The 24,676-nt window shown below is 49.9% G+C and overlaps 1 protein-coding gene across 1 annotated transcript in view; it reads left to right on the top strand.

Moving 5' to 3' along the window:
- The window catches only part of KIAA1755 (KIAA1755 ortholog), a 50,179-nt gene that overhangs the window by 6,571 nt on the left and 18,932 nt on the right, over positions 1-24,676 (top strand). Inside the window, exons 2-7 of the mRNA XM_060233514.1 lie at positions 5,866-6,063; positions 9,051-10,302; positions 12,748-12,924; positions 15,817-15,940; positions 16,600-16,693; positions 23,583-23,669. Of these exons, the coding sequence (XP_060089497.1) occupies positions 5,866-6,063; positions 9,051-10,302; positions 12,748-12,924; positions 15,817-15,940; positions 16,600-16,693; positions 23,583-23,669 (1,932 nt within the window). The remainder of the gene's footprint in view (positions 1-5,865; positions 6,064-9,050; positions 10,303-12,747; positions 12,925-15,816; positions 15,941-16,599; positions 16,694-23,582; positions 23,670-24,676) is intronic.

The raw sequence follows: 24,676 nt of genomic DNA, 5'->3' as shown, positions 1-24,676 counted from the left end.
TGTGCAGTTCTGGTCGCCGCACCTCAAAAAGGATATTATAGCATTGGAGAAAGTACAGAAAAGGGCAACTAGAATGATTAAAGGGTTGGAACACTTTCCCTATGAAGAAAGGTTAAAACGCTTGGGGCTCTTTAGCTTGGAGAAACGTCGCCTGCGGGGTGACATGATAGAGGTTGACAAGATTATGCATGGGATACAGAAAGTAGAGAAAGAAGTCCTTTTCTCCCTTTCTCACAATACAAGAACTCGTGGACATTCAATGAAATTGCTGAGCAGTCAGGTTAAAATGGATAAAAGGAAGTCCTTCTTCACCCAAAGGGTGATTAACTTGTGGAATTCACTGCCACAGGAGGTGGTGGCGGCTACAAGCATAGCCAGCTTCAAGAGAGGGTTGGATAAAAATATGGAGTAGAGGTCCATCAGTGGCTATTAGCCACAGTGTGTTTGTGTGTATATATATATAATTTTTTTTTTGGCCACTGTGTGACACAGAGTGTTGGACTGGATGGGCCATTGGCCTGATCCAACATGGCTTCTCTTATGTTTTTATGTTCTCCAAGGAAGGAGAGCCCACCACCTCCCAAAGAGGAAGCCTATTCCACTGAGGAATCGCTCTAACGGTCAGGAAGTTCTTCCTAATGTTGAGCCAGAAACTCTTTTTGATTTAATTTCAACCCATTGGTTCTGGTCCTACCTTTCAGGGCCACAGAAAACAATTCCACACCATCCTCTATAGGACAGCCCTTCAAGAACTTGAAGATGGTGATCCTATCACCTCTCAGCCGAATCCTCTCCAAGCTAAACATCCCCAGCTCCTTCAACCTTTCCTCATAGGACTTGGTCTCCAGACCCCTCACCATCTTCGTCGCCCTCCTCTGGACCCGTTCCAGCTTGTCGGAAACGACTGGTGCTTGCACAGGGGACCTTTCCTTTCCTTTCCTTTCCTTCTAGTATGGATAAGCTAATATTTCTATTATCAGATATTGACTCTACAGTGTCTTACAAGGTAGCCCTTTTTGCTTTGGCTGCTAGTAAAATCAGGGCGAAGGCAATTTCCAGCAGACAGTAAAATGATGTTGTTAACTGGACTATTAGAGCCTGACTAAGGAATCACGGGGTTGCTGTACGTAAATAAGATTTTGAATCATCTATTGTGTTCATTTTGGAGTCCTTGACGGCTTGTAACTTGTACGTTGCTGTAATTGCAACGGTTAATGGTTTTGTGCAATAAATTGTACTGTAATAAAAATAAAGACATGTGATCTCTTAGCGCTGTAAGTTGAAGCCAGGGCTTTCGGCATGCGAAGCGTGTTGTCAGCCGCTGAGGGATCTGTGCTTCCTCTTTGAAGGGGACTGAGATGGCAGCCTTGGATCACCTTGTCCAAAGGGGCAGACATGTGACCATATGCGCAGCTGTGGCCTCTTCGCCCTTTGCATGTTCCCCTTTGGGGGCAACGAACCGGTGGGTGGAACGAGGGGAGGGCTCATATCCAAAACAGGAACAATTAGAAGAAGAAGAAGGCTGCAGATTTATACCCTGCCCTTCTCTCTGAATCAGAGACTCAGAGCAGCTTACAGTCTCCTTTATCTCCTTCCCCTTCCTTCTCTTTCCTTAGAACTTCCTGACCGTTAGAGCGGTTCCCCAGTGGAACAGGCTTCCTCCTCGGGAGGTGGTGGGCTCTCCTTCCTTGGAGGTTTCTAAACAGAGGCTAGATGGCCATCTGACAGCGATGAAGACCCTGTGAATGTAGGGGGAGGTGTTTGTGAATTTCCCGCCTTGTTCAGGGGATTAGACTAGATGACCCTGGAGGTACCTTCCAATTCTATGGTTCTATGAACTTCCTGAGAGCAGTTCCTCAGTGGAACAGGTTTCTTTGGGAGGTGGTGGGCTCTCCTTCCTTGGAGGTTTTTCAACAAAGGCTAGATGGCCATCTGACAGCAATGAGGATCCTGTGAATTTAGGGGGAGGTGTTTGTGAGTTTCCTGCCTTGTGGAGGGGATTGGACTAGATAACCCTGGAGGTCCCTTCCAATTCTATGGTTCTATGAACTTCCTGATAGTGAGAGCAGTTCCTCAGTGGAACAGGCTTCCTCAGGAGGTGGTGGGCTCTCCTGCCTTGGAGGTTTTTAAACAGAGGCTAGATGGCCATCTGACAGCAATAAAGAGCCTGTGAATTTAGGGGGAGGGGTTTGTGAGTTTCCTGCCTTGTGCAGGGGGTTGGACTAGATAACCCTGGAGGTCCCAACTCTATGATTCCCCCACAGCAGACACAGGTGGGTGAGGCTGAGAGCGCTCTCCCAGAAGCTGCCCTTCCAAGTCTATTCCAGCAGCTTCAAGTGGAGGAGTGGAGAATCGAACCCGGTTCTCCCAGATAAGAGTCCGCGCACTTAACCATGACACCAAACTGGCTCTTGGGTATCGCCATAGAAAGTTCGCCTGCTGTGAGCCAAACTAGGCTGTTAGACGGTGTCTTAACTATAGATGTAGGCCTCACCTGGTTCGGCTTCCAGGAGGATGTGGGCAAATCAGAGCAGATTCCAAGAAGGACAAAGCAGAGAGCTGGGGGACTAGAAAACAAATTCTTCAAGGAAGGATTGGAGGAGCCAGTTATGTTTAGCCTGGAGAACTGTAGGTTAAAGGGAGTCACAATTGTGCTGCCTCGTGGAAGACCTACAGTCACAGAATCATGGAGCTGGAAGGGGCTCTAGAGGCCATCCGGTCTACCCCCATGCTCAATGTAGGATCCGCCTAGAGCATCCTGGACAAGTGTTCATCCAGCCACTGCTTAAAGACTACCAGTAAGGGGGAACGCACCACCTCCCCAGGTGGCTGATTTCACTGCTGAACCACTCTTACTGTAAATGTCCCCCCCACATATCCATCCTGCCCATAATGATGATGTCACTTCCGGGTGATGTCATCGTGCTGATGTGGGCCGGTGGGTTGGGAACCTCCCAGGCGGGAGAACTCGGGCTGGGGTCTCAGCAACCCTACACTGAAAGGAACTCCCTAATACTACTTATTTTCTTACTTCATTTAAACTCTGCCTTTTCCCCCAATGGAGACCCAAATTGGCTCACATTGTTCTCCCTTCATTTTTATCCTCACACCAACCCTGCGAGGTAGGTTAGGTGAAGAGTTGCAGCTGGCCCAAGGTCACCCTGCCGTCTTCCATGGCACAAGTGGGGATTCGAACCTGGGTCTCCCAGACACGTTAAGCACTAAGCTGGCATAGTGAGAATGGTTTTGATGAACAAATAGTCTAAGAGACTAATGGGCTGTCCCTTCCTGGATGCCTTCAGTTAGGTTTGCATTTCCTGTGGGAATGGGAGTAGAAGCTCCAATCAGCCCCTTCCAGCTTTGGGACTGTATATAGAAAAGAAGAATACTGTGGATTTATACCCTGCCCTTCTCTCTGAATCAGAGACTCAAAGCGGCTCACAATCTCCTATATCTTCTTCCCCCACAACAGGCACCCTGTGAGGTGGGTGGGGCTGAGAGAGCTCAGCCAGAAGCTGCCCTTTCAAGGACAGAGTCTCAGAGCGGCCTACAGTTTCCTTTCCCTTCCTCCCCCACAAGCACTCTGTGAGGCAGGTGGGGCTGAGAGAGCTATCTCAGAAGCTGCCCTTTCGAGGACAGAGTCTCAGAGCGGCCTACAATCTCCTTTCCCTTCCTTCACAACAGACACCCTGTGAGGTGGGTGCAGCTGAAGAAGATATTGGATTTATATCCCGCCCTCCACTCCGAAGAGTCTCAGAGCGGCTCACAATCTCCTTTACCTTCATCCCCTACAACAAACACCCTGTGAGGTGGGTGGGGCTGAGAGGGCTCTCACAACAGCTGCCCTTTCAAGGACAACCTCTGCCAGAGTTATGGCTGACCCAAGGCCATGCCAGCAGCTGCAAGTGGAGGAGGGGGGAATCAAACCCGGTTCTCCCAGATAAGAGTCCACACACTTAGCCACCACACTAAACTGAATCTCAGAGCGGCCCACAATCTCCTTTATCTTCCTCCCCGACAACAGACACCCTGTGAGGTGGGTGGGGCTGGAGAGGGCTCTCACAGCAGCTGCCCTTTCAAGGACAACCTCTGCCAGAGTTATGGCTGACCCAAGGCCATGCCAGCAGGTGCAAGTGGAGGAGTGGGGAATCAAACCCTGTTCTCCCAGATAAGAGTCCGCACACTTAACCACTACACCAAACTGGCTAAAACCCTCATGGCTTGGGACTGGGGTATCTGAAGAACCATTTTCCCCTATATGTTGGGGGAAGGACCATTTTCCCCCATCAAAGGCTCCTTAGAAAGCTTGAGAGTCATGGAGTAAAAGGACAGGTCCTCTTGTGGATCAAAAACTGGCTGAATAATAGGAAGCAGAGAGTGAGTATAAATGGGCAGCCTTTGCAGTGGAGGACGGTAAGCAGTGGGGTGCCGCAGGGCTCGGTACTGGGTCCCATGCTCTTTAACTTGTTCATAAATGATTTAGAGTTGGGAGTGAGCAGTGAAGTGGCCAAGTTTGCGGATGACACTAAATTGTTCAGGGTGGTGAGAATCAGGGAGGATTGTGAGGAACTCCAAAGGGATCTGTTGAGGCTGGGTGAGTGAGCGTCAATGTGGCAGATGCGGTTCAATGTGGCCAAGTGCAAATTCAAGTTCAATTCAATTCAATTCAAGTGCAAGTTCAATGGGGCCAAGAATCCTAGCTACAAATACAAGTTGATGGGGTGTGAACTGGCAGAGACTGACCAAGAGAGAGATCTTGGGGTCGTGGTAGATAACTCACTGAAAATGTCAAGACAGTGTGCGTTTGCAATAAAAAAGGCCAACGCCATGCTGGGATTATTAGGAAGGGAATTGAAAACAAATCAGCCAGTATCATAATGCCCCTGTATAAATCGATGGTGCGGTCTCATTTGGAGTACTGTGTGCAGTTCTGGTCACCGCACCTCAAAAAGGATATTATAGCATTGGAGAAAGTCCAGAAAAGGGCAACTAGAATGATTAAAGGGCTGGAACACTTTCCCTATGAAGAAAGGTTGAAACGCTTGGGGCTCTTTAGCTTGGAGAAACGTCGACTGCGGGGTGACATGATAGAGGTTTACAAGATAATGCATGGGATGGAGAAAGTAGAGAAAGAAGTACTTTTCTCCCTTTCTCACAATACAAGAACTCGTGGGCATTCGATGAAATTGCTGAGCAGACAGGTTAAAACGGATAAAAGGAAGTCCTTCTTCACCCAAAGGGTGATTAACATGTGGAATTCACTGCCACAGGAGGTGGTGGCGGCCACAAGTATAGCCACCTTCAAGAGGGGTTTAGATAAAAATATGGAGCACAGGTCCATCAGTGGCTATTAGCCACAGTATGTGTATATATAAAATTTTTTGCCACTGTGTGACACAGAGTGTTGGACTGGATGGGCCATTGGCCTGATCCAACATGGCTTTTCTTATGCTCTTATGTTGCTGCCCAGGAATTGGGATCACAGGGAATCAAAGAAGCGTATCTAATGGGGACAGGAGAGAAGGGCCTTTTTGGTGGCAGCCCCATGACACTGGAACAACCTCCTGCGGGAAGTGCGGGTGGTCCCCTCCCTTTTAATCTTTCGGAAGCAGGTGCAAGATGCTTTTGTTTAGGACAGCACTTGATTCAAACAGTCCTCAACTGATTTCAAATTTTGGTTTTGTGTGTTTTCGTGGACTTCAGGTGTTTTATTGATAGCTGTTTCGAACTCTGTAAGGACGGAAGGGGGCTGCTAAACGTTTGAAATAAATCAAGTGCCGCTCTTCAGAGGATGGACGGTGCCCTCTGTCGTAGGGTTTCACGGTCCCCGGATGCCTCGTGACGGCTCTCTCTTCTCTCCAGCAGGACCCGCAATCCCTCGACGCCGCAGTGCAGAACACGCTTTCGGTGCTTTACCCTCCCTTTGACATCACGGCCCCGACTGTGCTGAGCCAGCTTTTCCGTGTCCTGGAGGCCAAATACCACGGAGATGGGCTCTGTTGCCTGCTGGACTTCCTCATCCCCTCCAAGCGCCTCCTGGAGCACGTGCGGCAGGCAGCCTGTGTGAGTACAGAGACGGGGAGGGCCAGTGGCGTGAACGGCTGCGGTCTTTGGGCTTTGTGATCTGGTAGGATGCTCCTATACAGAGAGGGCCGGATCCCTTAAGAACTTCTCTTGGGTTCATTCTATATCTCTTTTTATTCTATAAAAAAAAGGCCAACGCCATGCTGGGAATTATTAGGAAGGGAATTGAAAACAAATCAGCCAGTATCATAATGCCCCTGTATAAATCGATGGTGCGGTCTCATTTGGAGTACTGTGTGCAGTTCTGGTCGCCGCACCTCGAAAAGGATATTATAGCATTGGAGAAAGTTCAGAAAAGGGCAACTAGAATGATTAAAGGGCTGGAACACTTTCCCTATGAAGAAAGGTTAAAACGCTTGGGGCTCTTTAGCTTGGAGAAACGTCGACTGCGGGGTGACATGATAGAGGTTTACAAGATTATGCATGGGATGGAGAAAGTAGAGAAAGAAGTACTTTTCTCCCTTTCTCACAATACAAGAACTCCTGGGCATTCGATGAAATTGCTGAGCAGTCAGGTTAGAAGGGATAAAAGGAAGTCCTTCTTCACCCAAAGGGTGATTAACATGTGGAATTCACTGCCACAGGAGGTGGTAGCAGTTACAAGCATAGCCAGCTTCAAGAGGGGGTTAGATAAAAATATGGAGCAGAGGTCCATTAGTAGCTATTAGCCACAGTGTGTGTGTGTATTTGTGTATAAATTTTTTGGCCACTGTGTGACACAGAGTGTTGGACTGGATGGGCCATGGGCCTGATCCAACATGGCTTCTCTTATGTTCTTATCTGGCTAGATACTCAAGACTCTTAAGATTCTTTGGTGTGAACTTATATCACCTTTTCCCTGTATTTTGTATTATAAGATTCTCTTTGTTGGAAATGTCAATTTGAATAGGTATTTTAATAAGAAAGCTTACAATATATAAAAAAATCAAAATATTGATGATGTAAAATTAAGAGATAACCATGTGTGACAATTTATGGACTTTAAGAAAGTATTTTAGATGCAGACTTGTATTTTATGGAGAGCCAGTTTGGTGTAGTGGTAAAGTGTGCAGACTCTTATCTGGGAGAACCGGGTTTGATTCTCCACTCCTCCACTTGCACCTGCTAGCATGGCCTTGGGTCAGCCATAGCTCTGGCAGAGGTTGTCCTTGAAAGGGTAGCTGCTGTGTGAGCCCTCTCCAGCCGCACCCACCTCACAGAGTGTCTGTTGTGGGGGAGGAAGGTAAAGGAGATTGTAGGCCACTCTGAGACTCTGTCCTTGAAAGGGCAGCTGCTGTGAGAGCCCTCTCAGCCCCACCCACCTCACAGGGTGTCTGTTGTGGGGGAGGAAGGGAAAGGAGATTGTAAGCTGTTCTGAGACTCTGTCCTTGAAAGGGCAGCTGCTGTGAGAGCCCTCTCAGCCCCACCCACCTCACAGGGTGTCTATTGTGGGGGAGGAAGGGAAAGGAGATTGTAAGCTGTTCTGAGACTCTGTCCTTGAAAGGGCAGCTGCTGTGAGAGCCCTCTCAGCCCCACCCACCTCACAGGGTGTCTGTTGTGGGGGAGGAAGGGAAAGGAGACTGTGAGCCGCTCTGAGACTCTTCGGAGTGGAGGGCAAGATAGAAATCCAATATCTTCATCTACCTCACAGGGTATCTGTTGTGGGGGAGGAAGGGGAAGGAGATTGTGAGCCGCTCTGAGACTCTTTGGAGTGGAGGGCGGGATATGAATCCAATATCTTCTATCTTCTTCTTATGAAAGTATACTATATGCAGATTAAGATTGATTTGTAAGTGTAAAGAAAAAAAGAACTTCTCTTGGGTGGCCCCTCTAAAGTTTATGTTATTTATTTTAGATTTATATGCCACCCATTCCACAAGCGGACTTTGGGTGGCTAATTTAGGGGGAGGTATTTGTGAGTTTCCTGCATTGTGCAGGGGGTTGGGCCAGATGACCCTGGAGGTCCCTTCGAACTCTTTGATTCTCACAGAGCCCTAATCTCCTCTGCAAGCTCGTTCCTCCAAGCGGGAGCCACAACAGAAAAGGCCCAGGCTCTGGTTGCCTTCAGCCTGGCCTCTTCGATACTGGGGATCAAGAGTAGGTTCCGTGACCCAGACCGAAGTGCTCTCTGGGTTACATGCGGGGAAAGGCGGTCCCTAAGGTAGACAGGTCCCTGGCCATATAGGGCTTTAAAGGTGATAACCAGCACCTTGAAGCGAATCCAGAATTCCACATGTTTTAATGACCATTTGGGTGAAGGACTTCTCGTAACAGCAGTTGCAACAGCATCTCTCCCTCCCCTTCTCGGCTGCCCTTGTACCGAACACGGAGACTTCAGGTAGTCCAGAACGCGGCGGCCAGGCTGCTGGAGGGACTACCACGGTGGGAACCTGCACGGCCTGGGCTGCGGGATCTGCATTGGCTGCCGGTTGTCTACCGTGTTCGCTATAAGGTGCTGGTTATCACCTTTAAAGCCCTATATGGCCGAGGACCTGCCTACCTAAAGGACCGCCTCTCCCCATATGTGCCCCAGAGAGCACTGAGATCTAGTTTTCAGAACTTACTAACAATCCCTGGGCCAAGAGAAGTTAGGTTGAAGGCCACTAGGGAGCAGGCCTTCTCGGTGATAGCCCCTCGTTGGTGGAACGACCTTCCAGAGATGGTGCGAGCCCTGCGGGACCTGAACCAATTCCGCAGGGCTTGCGAAACATTTCTTTTCCAGCTGGCTTTCGAGATAGAACCTGATTAATCCAACGAGCGGACATCTAGCCATCCTGTGTACATTACGATTACAGTATTTTAGCACCTACTTTATGTATTTTATCTATTTTAAATAATTTATTTGTAATTGATATTGTTTATGTTGTTTTATATGAATCATGGGACTCCCATGTCTGTTAGCCGCCCTGAGCCCGCCTGGCGGGGAGGGCGGGATATAAAAATAAAATATTATTATTATTATTATTATTATTATTCTCTTCCCACAGGCTCCTTTCGTCAGCCACGTTTTCCTCCACGAGGGCTGGCCCCTGTGCCTCCGGGACAAAGTGGTCGTCCACCTCGGCCCCCTCAACCCCCTCCTGCTGCGCCCCGGCGATTTCTACCTGCAGGCGGAGCCCTGCGGAGAGCAGTCGGCCTGCCTGGCGGCGAAGTGCCTCTCCAGGGACCTCACCGCCGTGGAGCAGATCCCCGTATCGGAAGCGGCCTGCTCCATGCTGTTCACTCAGGAGTGGCTGGAGGACGTCAACCGAGACCTCGACAGGCCGGAGCTGCGGAACTGCCTGGTGGCCACCAGCAACGGGATCGTCCCCGTTGCGTGGAGTAAAATCGTGACCCCGGAATTCGTCAGAATCTCTCAGGCTGAAGATCTGGCGGGCAAAGACTTGCCAGCCCCCACGGAATCTCCGAGGCAGACCGGTGGCACTGCCGGGGGCGCGAGAGCCGCTCCCAGCAAGTACCCGGGCCTCATTAAGGTGGAGCCAGGCTCGTGGGCAAAATCCACTTTGTTTGTGGTGCCAAGTTTGTGCGATATCATCGGCGAGAACCTGGAAGGGGAGTATGTCAACCTGCTGGGCTTCTCCGAAGAGAGGAAACCGGATCTTTCGCCTCCTGCCAAGACAATGGCGTCTGCTGCTGTACAGCCAGGAACAGTGGAATCCCCCAAGGCCAAAGAAGGGATTGCTTGGGCAACCGGAGAGATCGCGACCACAGAAAGCTGGACTTGTGGGAAGGGGGGGAACTCGGAGGAGGGCCCCTGCACCCCCTGCTTGAGGAGGAAGCTGAGCCAAGACCCCGAGCTCCATGAGACGAGGTGCCGGTACCGGGAGTCGTACGTGGCCGCTCTCCAAAACCCTGTCAGCTTCAGCTCGGGGCTGATGGCAGCCATCCTGGAAGAGATCGACACGGCCCAGCCGGCCTCCCCCTCGGAGAGCGCAGCCTCCCACCCTCTGGTGGGGTCAGACGAGGCCAGTCCCGGGAGCCCTTCGGACTGTCCAAACAAGGACGGCGAAGCTGAGCAGGTGGCCAAGCTGGGACACACGAAACTCCCGAAGCCGCCCACGGAGCCTTCGGCGGCTGGCAGCAAATTCTCGTTCTTGAAAGGCCACCGCCTGCAGGTCTCCTCGGGAGGCGGGTTGTCTGTGGCGGAGAAAGCCGGCAAGGGGCAGGAGGGCCCCCGCAAAAGGGCATCCGTCGTTTGCTCTCCCAGAATGGCCAGAGCCAGGCAGGCGGGAGGGAAAGGTAAAGGCCAAGAATTCAAACATTGGGAAAAGTCCTGAAAAGGTCTTTATAGCATTGGAGAAAGTCCAGAAAAGGGCAACTAGAATGATTCAAGGGCTGGAACACTTTCCCTAAGAAGAAAGGTTAAAAAGTTTGGGGCTCTTTAGCTTGGAGAAACGTCGATTGCGGGGTTTACATGATAGAGGTTGACAAGATTATGCATGGGATGGAGAAGGTAGAGAAAGAAGTCCTTTTCTCCCTTTCTCACAATACAAGAACTCGTGGGCATTCGATGAAATTGCTGAGCAGTCGGGTTAGAACGGATAAAAGGAAGTACTTCTTCACCCAAAGGGTGATTAACATGTGGAACTCACTGCCACAGGAGGTGGCGGCGGCTACAAGCATAGCCACCTTCAAGAGGGGATTGGATAAAAATATGGAGCACAGGTCCATCAGTGGCTATTAGCCACAACATGTTATTGGAACTGTCTGGGGCAGTGATGCTCTGTATTCTTGGTGCTTGGGGCGGAAGTACTGTGGGAGGGCTTCTAGTGTCCTGGCCCCACTTGTGAACCTCCTGATGGCACTTGGGGTTTTTTTGGCCACTGTGTGACACAGAGGGTTGGACTGGATGGGCCATTGACCTGATCCAACAGGGCTTCTCTTATGTTCTTAAAGAAACTCTCTCTGAGGGGGAAAAGTTGCCCTGTTCGATGTAGTCCTGTAGTGGGCTCATGCCACATTCCCAGGGGTCATTTAATAGAAAAAGAGGTGCTAGAGCTCATTGGCATAACTTATTGGTATATGCCACACAACCCTGACATTTCCAGAAGATATACTAATTTATATCAGCTCAGCATTTACCTTAAAGTGCTTCTTGAATTAGATTTGTCATAATAAAACCTTACACCCATCATACTTTGGAAATCTTCCTCATGGCACTGTGGCTACTTTCTCCTGTGTGGGCACAGTGGCATGAGGAAGATTTCCATCTGTCTGCTTGGCATGTTTTGGTTATTTTCCCAATTTTTTGTGGGGGAAAATATTACAAAGGTTGTCCAATCGTAAGAGTTCAGCAAAATTCTCACAGGAGGCAGCTGAAAGGTGATATGATCACCATCTTCAAGTACCTAGAATTACAGAGTCATAGAGTTGGAAGGGAACCTCCAGGGTCATCTAGTCCAACCCCCTGCACAATGCGGGAAACTCACAAACACCTCCCCCTAAATTCACAGGATCTTCATCGCTGTCAGATGGCCATCTAGCCTCTGTTGAAAAACCTCCAAGGAAGGAGAGGTCACCACCTTCCGAGCAAGCCTGTTCCACTGAGGAATCGCTCTAACAGTCAGGAAGTTCTTCCTAATGTTGAGCCGGAAACTCTTTTGATTTAATTTCAATCCATTGGTTTTGATCCTACCTTCTGGGGCCACAGAAAACAATTCATAGAATCATAGTGTTGGAAGGGACCTCCAGGGTCATCTAGTCTGACCCCCTGCACAATGCGGGAAACTCACAAACCCCTCCCCCTAAATTCACAGGAAATACACTTGAAGGGCTGTCATATGGAGGATGGTGTGGAATTGTTTTCTGTGGCCCCAGAAAGTCGGACCAGAACCAATGGGTTGGAATTAAATCAAAAGAGTTTCCGGCTCAACATTAGGAAGAACTTCCTGACCGTTAGAGCGGTTCCTCAGTGGAACAGGCTTCCTCCTTGGGAGGTGGTGGACTCTCCTTCCTTGGAGGTTTTTCAACAGAGGCTGGATGACCTTCTGACAGCAATGAGGATCCTGTGAATTTAAGGGGAGGTGTTTGTGAGTTCCCTGCATTGTGCAGGGGGTTGGACTAGGGGACTCTGGAGATCCCTTCCAACTCTAGGATTCTATGATTCCTTACAAGCTTGTTGCAAAAGTACGGAGAGATTGTAAGCTGCTCTGAGACTCTGAGTGGAGGATGGGGTATAAATCCAAACTCTTCTTCTTCTTATGAAAGCCTCAGCCTCTGTCCCCTGTTGTTGGCATCCAGAGGAACTGGTTGGCCATGGTGCGAGACTGGGGAGGGATGGTGGCTCAGCGGTAGAGCATCTGTTTGGTAAGCAGAAGGTCCCAGGTTCAATCCCCGGCATCTCCGACTAAAAAGGGTCCAGGCAAATAGACATGAAAAACCTCAGCTTGAAACCCTGGAGAGCTGCTGCCAGTCTGAGTAGACAATACTGACTTTGATGGACTGAAGGTCTGATTCAGAAGAAGGCAGCTTCATATGTTCATAGGTGGACCACTGATCTGATCTTGCAGGGCTCTTCTGATGTTCTTTATTTATTTAATTCAACTTTTAGCCCTTCTCCCCCCCCCCCCCCCAGTAAAACAGGCTAGCAGAACTTCTGTTTATTTCTTTTGGGAGACAGAGGGTCAGTCTAAATGCTCTTTTGGTACATTCCATCCACAACTCACAAGTTTTCTTCTTCTTCAGGAATTCACCAGATTGATGTTGTGCTTTCAGAAGTCCTCTTACCCAGGAGCCCAGAAAGTGCCACAGAGGTAACTTCATCCACGGACGCTCTTCCTCCCGGATCCGGAACCCAGGACTGTGTCCAGTGGGAGATTCCCAGCTCTGAGCTTCTGTCTTCTGGGATTGCATGTCTGCCAGGTATTAGGAACAGGAATATGCACAGTTTGTGTAGTGGTTAAGTTTGGTGTAGTGGTTAAGTGCGTGGACTCTTATCTGGGAGAACCGGGTTTGATTCCCCACTCCTCCACTTGCACCTGCTGGAATGGCCTTGGGTCAGTCAGAGCTCTCTTATCTGGGAGAACCGGGTTGGATTCCCCACTCCTCCACTTGCACCTGCTGGAATGGCCTTGGTTCAGCCAGAGCTCTCCTATCTGGGAGAACCGGGTTTGATTCCCCACTCCTCTACTTGCAGTTGCTGGAATGGCCTTGGGTCAGCCATGGCTGTCTTATCTGGGAGAACCGGGTTTGATTCCCCACTCCTCCACTTGCAGCTGCTTGAATGGCCTTGGGTCAGCCAGAGCTCTCTTATCTGGGAGAACCGGGTTTGATTCCCCACTCCTCCACTTGCAGCTGCTGGAATGGCCTTGGGTCAGCCAGAGCTCTCTTATCTGGGAGAACCGGGTTTGATTCCCCACTCCTCCACTTGCAGCTGCTGGAATGGCCTTGGGTCAGCCAGAGCTCTCTTATCTGGGAGAACCGGGTTTGATTCCCCACTCCTCCACTTGCAGCTGCTGGAATGGCCTTGGGTCAGCCAGAGCTCTCGTATCTGGGAGAACCGGGTTTGATTCCCCACTCCTCCACTTGCAACTGCTGGAATGGCCTTGGGTCAGCCATAGCTCTCTTATCTGGGAGAACCGGGTTTGATTCCCCACTCTTCCACTTGCAGCTGCTGGAATGGCCTTGGGTCAGCCAGAGCTCTCTTATCTGGGAGAACCGGGTTTGATTCCCCACTCCTCCACTTGCAGCTGCTGGAATGGCCTTGGATCAGCCATAGCTCTCTTATCTGGGAGAACCGGGTTTGATTCCCCACTCCTCCACTTGCAGCTGCTGGAATGGCCTTGGGTCACCCAGAGCTCTCTTATCTGGGAGAACCGGGTTTGATTCCCCGCTCCTCCACTTGCAGCTGCTGCAATGGCCTTGGGTCAGCCAGAGCTCTCTTATCTGCGAGAACCGGGTTTGATTCCCCACTCCTCCACTTGCAGCTGCTGGAATGGCCTTGGGTCAGCCATAGCTCTCTTATCTGGGAGAATGGGGTTTGATTCCCCACTCCTCCACTTGCAGCTGCTGGAATGGCCTCGGGTCAGCCAGAGCTCTCTTATCTGGGAGAACCGGGTTTGATTCCCCACTCCTCCACTTGCAGCTGCTGGAATGGCCTCGGGTCAGCCATATCTCTCTTATCTGGGAGAACCGGGTTTGATTCCCCCACTCCTCCACTTGCACCTGCTGGAATGGCCTTGGGTCAGCCAGAGCTCTCTTATCTGGGAGAACCGGGTTTGATTCCCCCCTCCTCCACTTGCACCTGCTGGAATGGCCTTGGGTCAGCCAGAGCTCTCTTATCTGGGGGAACCGGGTTTGATTCCCCCCTCCTCCACTTGCACCTGCTGGAATGGGCTTGGGCCAGCCAGAGCTCTCTTATCTGGGAGAATCGGGTTTGATTCCCCAGTCCTCCACTTGCACCTGCTGGAATGGCCTTGGGTCAGCCAGAGCTCTCTTACCTGGGAGAACCGGGTTGGATTCCCCACTCTTCCACTTGCACCTGCTAGAATGGCCTTGGGTCACCAGAGCTCTCTTATCTGGGAGAACCGGGTTTGATTCTGCACTCCTCCACTTTCACCTGCTGAAATGGCCTTGGGTCAGCCGTAGCTCTGGCAGAGGTTGTCCTTGAAAGGGCATCTTCTGGGAGAGCCCTCTTAGCCCCACCTGCCTCACAGGGTGTCTGTTATGGGGGGAGAAGATATAGGAGATTGTGAGCCGCTCTGAGTCTCTGATTCAGGGAGAAGGACGGAGTATAAATCTGCAGTCACCTTCTTCATCATCATCTACAGATCTGACTGGTTGCGCAGATTTTTGGAAAGTTGTTGCTGCAGCAGCTGCCATGGAACCATAGAATCCTAGAATTGGAAGGCACCTCCAGGGTCATCTAGTCCAACCCGCTGCGCAATGCAGGAAACTCACAAAGACCTTCCCCTAAATTCACAGGATCTTCACAGAAATTCACAGGAATTGCTGGGTGGCCTTGGGCCAGTCGAAAACACCACATATGTAGTTGTCTTTTACTGAATCAGACCCTCCATCCATCAAGTTCAGTCTTGTCTTCTCAGACTGGCAGCGATTCTCCAGGGTCTCAGGCAGAGGGAGGCCTTTTGCATCACCCCTGACCTGATTCTCTCTAGTGGAGATGCCGGGGATTGAACCTGGGACATGGTGTAGTGGTTAAGTGCGTGGACTCTTACCTGGGAGAACTGGGTTTGATTCCCCACTCCCCCACTTGCGACTGCAGGAATGGTCTTGGGTGAGCCATAGCTCTCGCAGAGTTGTCCTTGAAAGGGCAGCTTCTGTCAGAGCTCTCTCAGCCACACCACCTCACAGGGTGTCTGTTGAGTCTCTGATTCAGAGTGAAGGGCGGGGTATAAATTTGTCGTTGTCTTCTTCTTCTTCTTCTTCTTCTTCTTCTTCTTCTTCTTCTTCTTCTTCTTCTTCTTCTTCTTCTTCTTCTTCTTCTTCTTCTTCTTCTTCTTCTTCTTCTTCTTCTTCTTCTTCTTCTTCTTCTTCTTCCCAAGCAGAGGCTCTGCCCCTGAGCCGCAGCCCCTTCCAAGTCATACCTTGCAGGGGTGATGTGAGAACAAAATGCAGGGATGGCGTAAGCCGGTTTGGATCTCCAGTCGGGAGAACAGTGAACTGTAAATGGAATAAACAGGGGGCGGAGTAGAATTATGGGAACGGTTAGGTCAGGGTTGGGGGATGCAAATGTTGACATTGCATTTGGTCAAATGAATCCTTATTTTTGCCCCCCCCACCCCTGGGTTCCAGGGAGCACAGACAGACTGGGGAGACCCCTCCTCCAGATCACCACCAGCAGCTCCGCTTGGCAGGCCCCCTGGTGCTCCGCCCGAGAGGTGACCAGCCTCCTCCTCTACCTCACCTCCCTCCCCAGGTAAGCCCCTCCAGCGTCGAAGGAGAAGGAGGCCGACCCCTTCCTGCACCCCCCCCTTCTCCTGTGCCCAGCTAACTCCCCCCCACTTCTTCATTACCCCAAGGCTTTATTTTTATTTTTGCAAATGGGATGTATTTCACTTCAGTGTGCTTAGAATCGTATCAATGGTATGGAGTTCTTGCCCGGCTCGTTGGAGCCTGTAGGGCTGAGCGTGGGGACTCGGAAACGATGGGCAGCAGGATCCAGATTCCTGCTGCCCTGAGCCAATCACGGGTCCCCGGCTGGTTTGAATGGTCCAGTCACAGGCTAGCGGGGGGGAACGTTGGGTGTGTATGTAGTTGGCCCTGTGGCCCCAGTCTGCAGTCTCCTAGGGCAGCACTATACCGTGCTGTAGTCCAGGAGTAGGGAACAGTGGCTCTCCAGATGTTTTGTTTGCCTACACCTCCCATCAGCCCCAGCCAGCATGGCCAATGGCTGGGGCTGAGGGGAGTTGTAGGGGGAAAAAAAGCATCTGGAGAGCCACTGTTCCCTACCCCTGCGTGTAGTCAGTAAAAGAGCTGCGTTCACTGCCACCTCACCTCATCATTGCATAGAACCCACTATAGTCAGATAATGTAAGAATTTGAGACACGTTGGCAGCGTCTCCTTCCTTCCCACAGGAAACCGGGGCCTGACGCAGGGCTGACGGTTATCATTGATGCCAGGAAGGAGCCTCTGTCCCCCGTCCTCTCTGCTGCGCTGGACTCCGTCCAGGTAAGCCCAGGTGGGTGAGGGGAACAGGGCACCTTGGCGTGGAGTGTGGGTGTGTGTGTGTGTGCTCATTTCGCAAGGCGCAAGCTCGGAGAACGGCTTTTCCGTGCTGGTTCTTACTGGTGAAAGGTATACTGTCGTGTGTTCCTCCGCAGAAGGATGCCCCAAAGTTGTAGTGGTGAAGTGCGTGAACTCTTATCTGGGAGAACTGGGTTTGATTCCCCACTCCTCCACTTGCACCTGCTGGAATGGCCTTGGGTCAGCCAGAGCCATCGCAGGAGTTGTCCTTGAAAGGGCAGCTTCTGGGAGAGCTCTCTCAGCCCCACCCACCTCACAGGGTGTCTGTTGTGGGGGAGGAAGGGAAAGGAGATTGTAGGCTGCTCTGAGACTCTGAGATTCAGAGTATAGGGAGGGATATAAATCCAGTATCTTCTCCTTTACATATTAGGCCACACCCTCCCAGAGGTAGCTAATCCTTCATGACCTTACAGGGCTCTTCTTACGGGGCCTACCGTAATCTCTTGGAGGATTGGCTACCTCAGGGAGGGTGTGGCCTAATATTCAAAGGAGTTCCGGCTACAAAAGATAGATAGATAGATAAATTTATTGTCATTGTTCTCAACAAAAAGAGAGCAACGAAATGAGGTGCTCTTCCACAAACATACCAACACATCAAACACATATATTCATAAACCATTTAAAATAAATCTAAAACCATTTAAACCATTAAAACCATTTAAACCATTTAAATACATCTAAAAAAGATAAACATTCATAAAACCATTAAAACCATTTAAACCATTTAAATGCATCTAAAACAGATAATCCTTCATAACCCTGCATTTAACCTAACCACAGCACTTGGATAGAAACTGTCCTTAAATCTGTTTGTCCTAGCCTTCAACACTCTATATCGTCTACCTGACGGTAAGATCTCAAATAGCAAATGGCCCAGATGTGAAGGGTCCCTTAGATCATTTGTATCTTCCTTTTTACATCCCATATTATACAGATCCACCAATGAGGGGAGAGAACATCCACAAATCTTTTGTGCTCTTCTCGTCACTCTTTGGAGCACCCTTCTCTCTGCTTCCGTGCAGCTCCCAAACCACGCGCAGAGGCAATAAGATAAAATGCTCTCAATGGAACTACGATAAAAGGCAACCAGCAGACTCCCTGACAGTTGTAGTGATCTTAAGAGTCTTAAGTAGTATAGTCGTTGCTGGGCCTTTTTCTCTAGAGCTAAAGTATTTGCCCCCCATGTTAGATCCTGTTTCATGGTAATTCCCAGAAACTTCCATTCTGTCACCTGTTCTACCATAACACCATCAATAAACAACAGCTGGATGTCCAAACTACTCTTCCTGTAATCCACTATAATTTCCTTCGTCTTATTTATATTAAAAATAAGATTATTTACTTTGCACCAAAGGGACAGCTGTTGAACTTCCCTCCTGTACGCAGACTCATCATCCTCAGAGATGAGCCCTACCAACGTTGTATCATCTGCATACTTAATGATTTTGTTACTCAGACTGCTAGAAACACAATCAGACGTGTAAATAGTGAAAAGAAGTGGACTCAAGACACATCCCTGAGGGGTGCCAGTATTTAAGATCTTCACGGAGGAAATATATCCGTCCATTTTAACCCTTTGTGAACGACCTGACAAAAAATTTAAAATCCACTCACATATAGAGTCCGACAGCTTCAAATCTTTAAGCTTAAACAACAATCTATGGGGTGATATTGTATTAAAAGCAGAACTAAAATCTACAAACAACATTCTAACATACGTCCCCTTTTTATCCAAATGCGATAAAGCAGTATAAAGAACAGTATTAACAGTCCAGTATTAAAAGCCCTGCGTGATAATCCACCTTCCTCGGGGAGGTTCAAGGAGGATTACATAGTGTGAGTCAAGTATCATAGAGATATGGATGGAACAGCCAATGAAGAATGCAGTAACCTGGAAAAAAGAACCCCAGGAATCTCAAAAGCAGCTGAAACAAACATAAGAGCATAAGAGAAGCCATGCTGGATCAGGCCAATGGCCCGTCCAGTCCAACACTCTGTGTCACACAGTGGCCAATATGTGTGTGTGTGTATATATATATATACACACACGCTCGTTCACACACACACACTGAATGCCCAGGAGTTCTCGTATTGTGAGAGGGAGAAAAGGACTTCTTTCTCTACTTTCTCCATCCCATGCATAAACTTGTAAAGGATGAGCTTTTCAACCTGATATGTTTGTTGGTGTAGAAATCACCTACTCTGGCACAGATGTGCAGTGATGGGCATGTCTTCTTCCTAATGCAGATTTCTGAACCATTTCATTACGGTTCAGTCCTGTTGACCTGCGTAAACAAAACCCTCTTGAAGAATTCTGGGCACGGAGCCGGGGGTCATTGAGTGGGTGAGTGGGTGGGGGCGTGGAGGTATTTGTGAATCTCCTGCATTGCGCAAGGCGTTGGACTAGGTGACCCTGGAAGTCCCTTCCAACTCTATGATTCTAATTCTTATCAGAGATGTCATCTCGTAAGGTGGGGGCTACAAGAGAGAATGAGGGATACGCTTCTCACGATGAGAAATCCTTGTAAATTGGTTGTTGTAAAAGAAGAAGACTGCAGTTTTATACCCTGCCCTTCTTTCTGAATTAAAAACTCAGAGCAGCTTACAATCTCCTATAACTTCTCCCCCCGCAACAGACAACTTAAAAACTCAGAGCAGCTTACAATCTCCTATAACTTCTCCCCCCGCAACAGACAACCCTGTGAGGTGGGTGGGGCTGAGAGAGCTCTGACAAAAACTGCCCTTTCAAGGACAACTCCTACGAGAGCTATGGCTGGCCCAAGGCCATTCCAGCAGCTGCGAATGGAGGAGTGGGGAATCAAACCTGGTTCACCCAGATGAGAGTCCGTGCACTTCACCACTACATCAAACTGGCTCTCTAAGAAGAAGATATTGGATTTATACCCTGCCCTTCTCTCTGAATCACTCAGAGCAGCTTACAATCTCCTATATCTTCTCCCCCCACAACAGACAACTCTGTGAGGTGGGTGGGGCTGAGAGAGCTCTGACAAAAACTGCCCTTTCAAGGACGACAACTACGAAAGCTGTGGCTGACCCAAGGCCATTCCAGCAGCTGCAAGTGAAGGAGTGGGGAATCAAACCCGGTTCTCCCAGATGAGAGAGCTCTGGCTGACCCAAGGCCATTCCAGCAGCTGCGAGTGGAGGAGTGGGGAATCAAACCCGGTTCTTCCAGATAAGAATCCGCGCACTTAACCACTACACCAAACTGTAGATTTTCTGGACTGTGTGGCCATGTTCTTGGCATTGATTTGACCCAGAGAGAACTCCAGTTTTATGGGTTACACATCTGAGGATGCCATTCACAGTTGCTGGCAAACGTCAGGTCTCACAATGCCAAGACCACGGCCACACACAGCCCGGAAAATCTACAACAACCAACGGACTCCGGCCGTGAAAACCTTTGGCAACATAATTATTGTAAAAAAGGTCAAGGTAGTCCCGTGTGCAAGTTGTTTCCTACTCTGGGGTGACGTTGCTTTCACAGCCTTTTCACGGCGGATTTTTTAAACAGTTTGGTTTGCTCTTGCCTTCCCCAGTCATCTACACTTCCCCCCCAGCAAGCTGAGTACTCATTTGACCGACCTCGGAAGGATGGAAGGCCGAGTCAACCTCGAGCCAGCTACCTGAAAACCCAGCTTCCGCCGGGGATCGAACTCAGGTCATGAGCAGAGCTTAGGACTGCAACTTTAACACTCTGAGCCACGGGGCTCTTCTAAGCCTTGTAAAACTTGAGTGTAAATATCAAGCGCATGCGACCGGCAAGCCATAGGACACAAATCAGGGCCCTAAGGAGTGTTGTGTCAGAGGTTGGAGAGGAGGACAGAAGCCCAGCCCTGGTGAAGAGGTTTTGAAAACAGATGCATACTACAGGGTGTGCAGGCAACAATGCCCCTTTTGCAGAGAAGTGCAGGGGAAACAAATCCTGAGTTTGAATATTTCCAGGAGGTGGTTTGCGTTTTCCGCCTGAATTCAGAACGCCATAGCTTTTTTTGTGTGTGTGTGTCTCATTCGAAAAGTGCAAATGGACCTTGATAATAGAGTGGTCATCAGCGGCCCCGTCGCGCAGAGTGGTAAAGCGGCAATACTGTGGTCTGAACTCTCTGCTCACGACCGGAGTTCGATTCCGGCGGAAGCTGGTTTCAGGTAGTCGGCCCGAGGCTGACTCAGCCTTCCATCCTTCCGAGGTCGGTCAAATGAGTCCCCAGCTTGCTGGGGGGGCGGGGAAGCGTAGAGGACTGGGGAAGGCAGTGGCAAACCACCCTGTCAAAAGCCTGCCCTGAAAACGTTGTGAAAGCAACGTCACCCCAGGGTTGGAAACGACTGGTGCTTGCACAGGGGACCTTTCCTTTCCCATAGAGTGGGGAGGTTGGGGGAGGGCTTTTTGCCAAATTCCTGCATGTATGCATGGTTCTTTTTGTTTATGTTAAGAGCATAAGAGAAGCCATGTTGGATCAGACCACAGGCCCATCCAGTCCAACACTCTCTGTCACACAGTGGCCAAAACCCAGATGCCATCAGGAAGTCCACCAGTGGGGACAAAACTCCAGAACCCTCAAAGCCACATTGATTCCCGCCCCCCCCCCCCCTCCCGCCCAAGCACCAACTGCAGACATAAGAGCATAAGAGTCACCGCACCTCAAAAAGGATATTATAGCATTGGGAAAAGTCCAGAAAAGGGCAACTAGAATGATTAAAGGGTTAGAATACTTTCCCTATGAAGAAAGGTTAAAACGCTTGGGGCTCTTTAGCTTGGAGAAACATCGACTGCGGAGTGATATGATAGAGGTTGACGAGATTATGCACGGGATGGAGAAAGTAGAGAAAGAAGTCCTTTTCTCCCTTTCTCTCAATACAAGAACTCGTGGGCATTCAATGAAATTGCTGAGCAGTCAGGTTAAAATGGACACATTTTAATTGTGTTTAAAATTAAATTTTAAATTAAAATTAAAATTAAATTAAAATTAAATTAAAATTAAAATTGTGTTTAAAATTGCAAGGCAGTGTGCGTGTGCAATAAAAAAGGCCAACGCCATGCTGGGAATTATTAGGAAGGGAATTGAAAACAAATCAGCCAGTATCATAATGCCCCTGTATAAATTGATGGTACGGTCTCATTTGGAGTACTGTGTGCAGTTCTGGTCGCCGCACCTCAAAAAGGATATTATAGCATTGGAGAAAGTTCAGAAAAGGGCAACTAGAATGATTAAAGGGCTGGAACACCTTCCCTATGAAGAAAGGTTGAAACGCTTAGGGCTCTTTAGCTTGGAGAAACGTCGACTGAGGGGTGACATGATAGAGGTTTACAAGATAATGCATGGGATGGAGAAAGTAGAGAAAGAAGTACTTTTCTCCCTTTCTCACAATACGAGAACTCGTGGGCATTCGATGAAATTGCTGAGCAGACAGGTTAAAACGGATAAAAGGAAGTACTTCTTCACCCAAAGGGTGATTAACATGTGGAATTCACTGCGCAGGAGGTGGTGGTGGCCACAAGCATGGCCACCTTCAAGAGGGGGTTAGATAAAAATATGGAGCAGAGGTCCATCAGTGGCTATTAGCCACAGGTCCATCAGTGACTATTAGGCACAGTGTGAGTCTGTGTGTGTGTATTTTGGCCACTGTGTGATACAGAGCGTTGGACTGGATGGGCCATTGGCCTGATCCAACATGGCTTCTCTTATGTTCTTAATAGAAGCCATGTTGGATCAGGCCACTAGCCCATCAGACCAACACTCTGTGTCACACAATGGCCAAAACCCAGGGGCCATCAGGAGGTTCACCAGAAGGTCTAGAAGTGATGGACCTCCTGATGGCACCTGGGTTTTGGCCACTGTGTGACGCAGAGTGTTTGACTGGATGGGCCATTGGCCTGATCCAACATGGCTTCTCTTATGTTCTTATATGGAGCAGAGGTCCAACTGTGGATATTAGCCAACAAGGTATAGATAGAACTCTCTGTCTGGGGCAGTGATGCTCTGTATTCTTGTTGCTGGGGGGGGCACAGTGGGAGGGCTTCTAGTGTCCTGGCCCCACTGATGGGCCTCCTGATGGCACCTGGGTTTTGGCCACTGTGTGACACAGAGTGTTGGACTGGAGGGGACATTGGCCTTATCCAGCATGGCTTCTCTTATGTTCTTGTGTCTGGGGCAGTGATGCTCTGTATTCTTGGTTCTTGGGGGATGAGAGTGGGTGGGTTTTCTGGTGTTCTGGCCCTGCTGGTGGACCTTCTGATGACTCCTGGGTTTTGGCCACTGTGTGGTGCAGTGTTCTACTGGAGGGGCCATTGGCCTGATCCAACATGGCTTCTCTGATCTTATGTCTGGGGTAGTGATGCTCTGTTTTCTTGGTGCTTGGGGGGGGGGGTGAGAGTGGGAGGGTTTCTGGTGTCCTGGCCCCACTGGTGGACCTCCTGATGACCCCTGGGTTTTGGCCCCTGTGTGATACAGAGCGTTGGACTGGAAGGGCCATTGGCCTGATCCAACATGGCTTCTCTTATGTTCTTATGTGACACAGAGTGTTGGACTGGAGGGGCCGTTGACCTGATCCAACATGGCTTCACTTATGTCCTTATAACTGTTGCAACGGAAAGACTGAATGTGTTTTCAGTAGCCGTAGAGCAAAACTTTGCAACGGGCCTTCATGAAGGATCCTGTCTTGAAGATAGGCAGACCCGATGCCAAGCCGAGGCTCACTAGTTTGCCCTCTCCCGAAGCCACCTTTGCAAACGACAGAGAAAGCCCTGCAAGGTCCGGCTTTAGGAGATGATGACTCTTAACCCTCTTCTTCCTCGCAGAAAGCCTCACCTGGCTCCATCCGTGCTGTGCTGATGTTGGCGGAGAAGGAAGCCGTGCCCCATCTGGACAAGCTCCCTGGCCTGCAGGTGAGTCCTTCAGGTGAACGCTCACCTCTTCCACGTGCTATTCTTCTACCTTTACCTGTTGATATCCCATGCTGGGCATTCAGTTGTTTGGCATTCAGGGGTTGTTTGGTAAAAAAATAGGTGGTGGAGGTCATTAGCATAACTCATTAGCATATGCTGCGCGCCCCCCCCCCCAGCCAAAAGCAACTTGATGCAAGAAAGGAGAGCCCCAGGCGAGCAAGGCCTGCTTGGGCTGGCTAGAGATCCAGCCAGCCCAAACAGACCTTGCTCTCCTGGGGCTCTCCTGGGCTGCCCCTCCCAGTCAAAAGGACAGCAAGCCACTCACTGCCCCAAATCATATAAGAAGTGGAGAAAGAAGACTGAAGAAGACTGCAGATTTATACCGCGCTCTTCTCTCTGAATCAGAGACTCAAAGCAGTTTACAGTCTCCCATGTCTTCTCCCCCCACAACAGACACCCTGTGAGGTGGGTGGGGCTGAGAGAGATCTGACAGCGGCTGCCCTTTCAAGAACAACTCTGCAAGAGCTGTGGCTGACCCAAGGCCATTCCAGCAGGTGCAAGTGGAGGAGTGGGGAATCAAACCCGGTTCTCCCAGAGAAGAGAGCTCTGGCTGACCCAAGGCCATTCCAGCAGGTGCAAGTGGAGGAGTGGGGAATCAAACCCGGTTCTCCCAGAGAAGAGAGCTCTGGCTGACCCAAGGCCATTCCAGCAGGTGCAAGTGGAGGAGTGGGGAATCAAACCCGGTTCTCCCAGAGAAGAGAGCTCTGGCTGACCCAAGGCCATTCCAGCAGGTGCAAGTGGAGGAGTGGGGAATCAAACCCGGTTCTCCCAGAGAAGAGAGCTCTGGCTGACCCAAGGCCATTCCAGCAGGTGCAAGTGGAGGAGTGGGGAATCAAACCCGGTTCTCCCAGAGAAGAGAGCTCTGGCTGACCCAAGGCCATTCCAGCAAGAGCAAGTGGAGGAGTGGGGAATCAAACCCGGTTCTCCCAGATAAGAATATGCACACT

This window comes from Heteronotia binoei, chromosome 2, assembly GCF_032191835.1.
Source record: "Heteronotia binoei isolate CCM8104 ecotype False Entrance Well chromosome 2, APGP_CSIRO_Hbin_v1, whole genome shotgun sequence".
In the NCBI taxonomy this organism is placed as follows: Eukaryota; Metazoa; Chordata; class Lepidosauria; order Squamata; family Gekkonidae; genus Heteronotia; species Heteronotia binoei.
The sequence above is the reverse complement of the archived record's forward strand: the minus strand, read 5'-3'. Positions and strand labels throughout refer to the sequence as shown.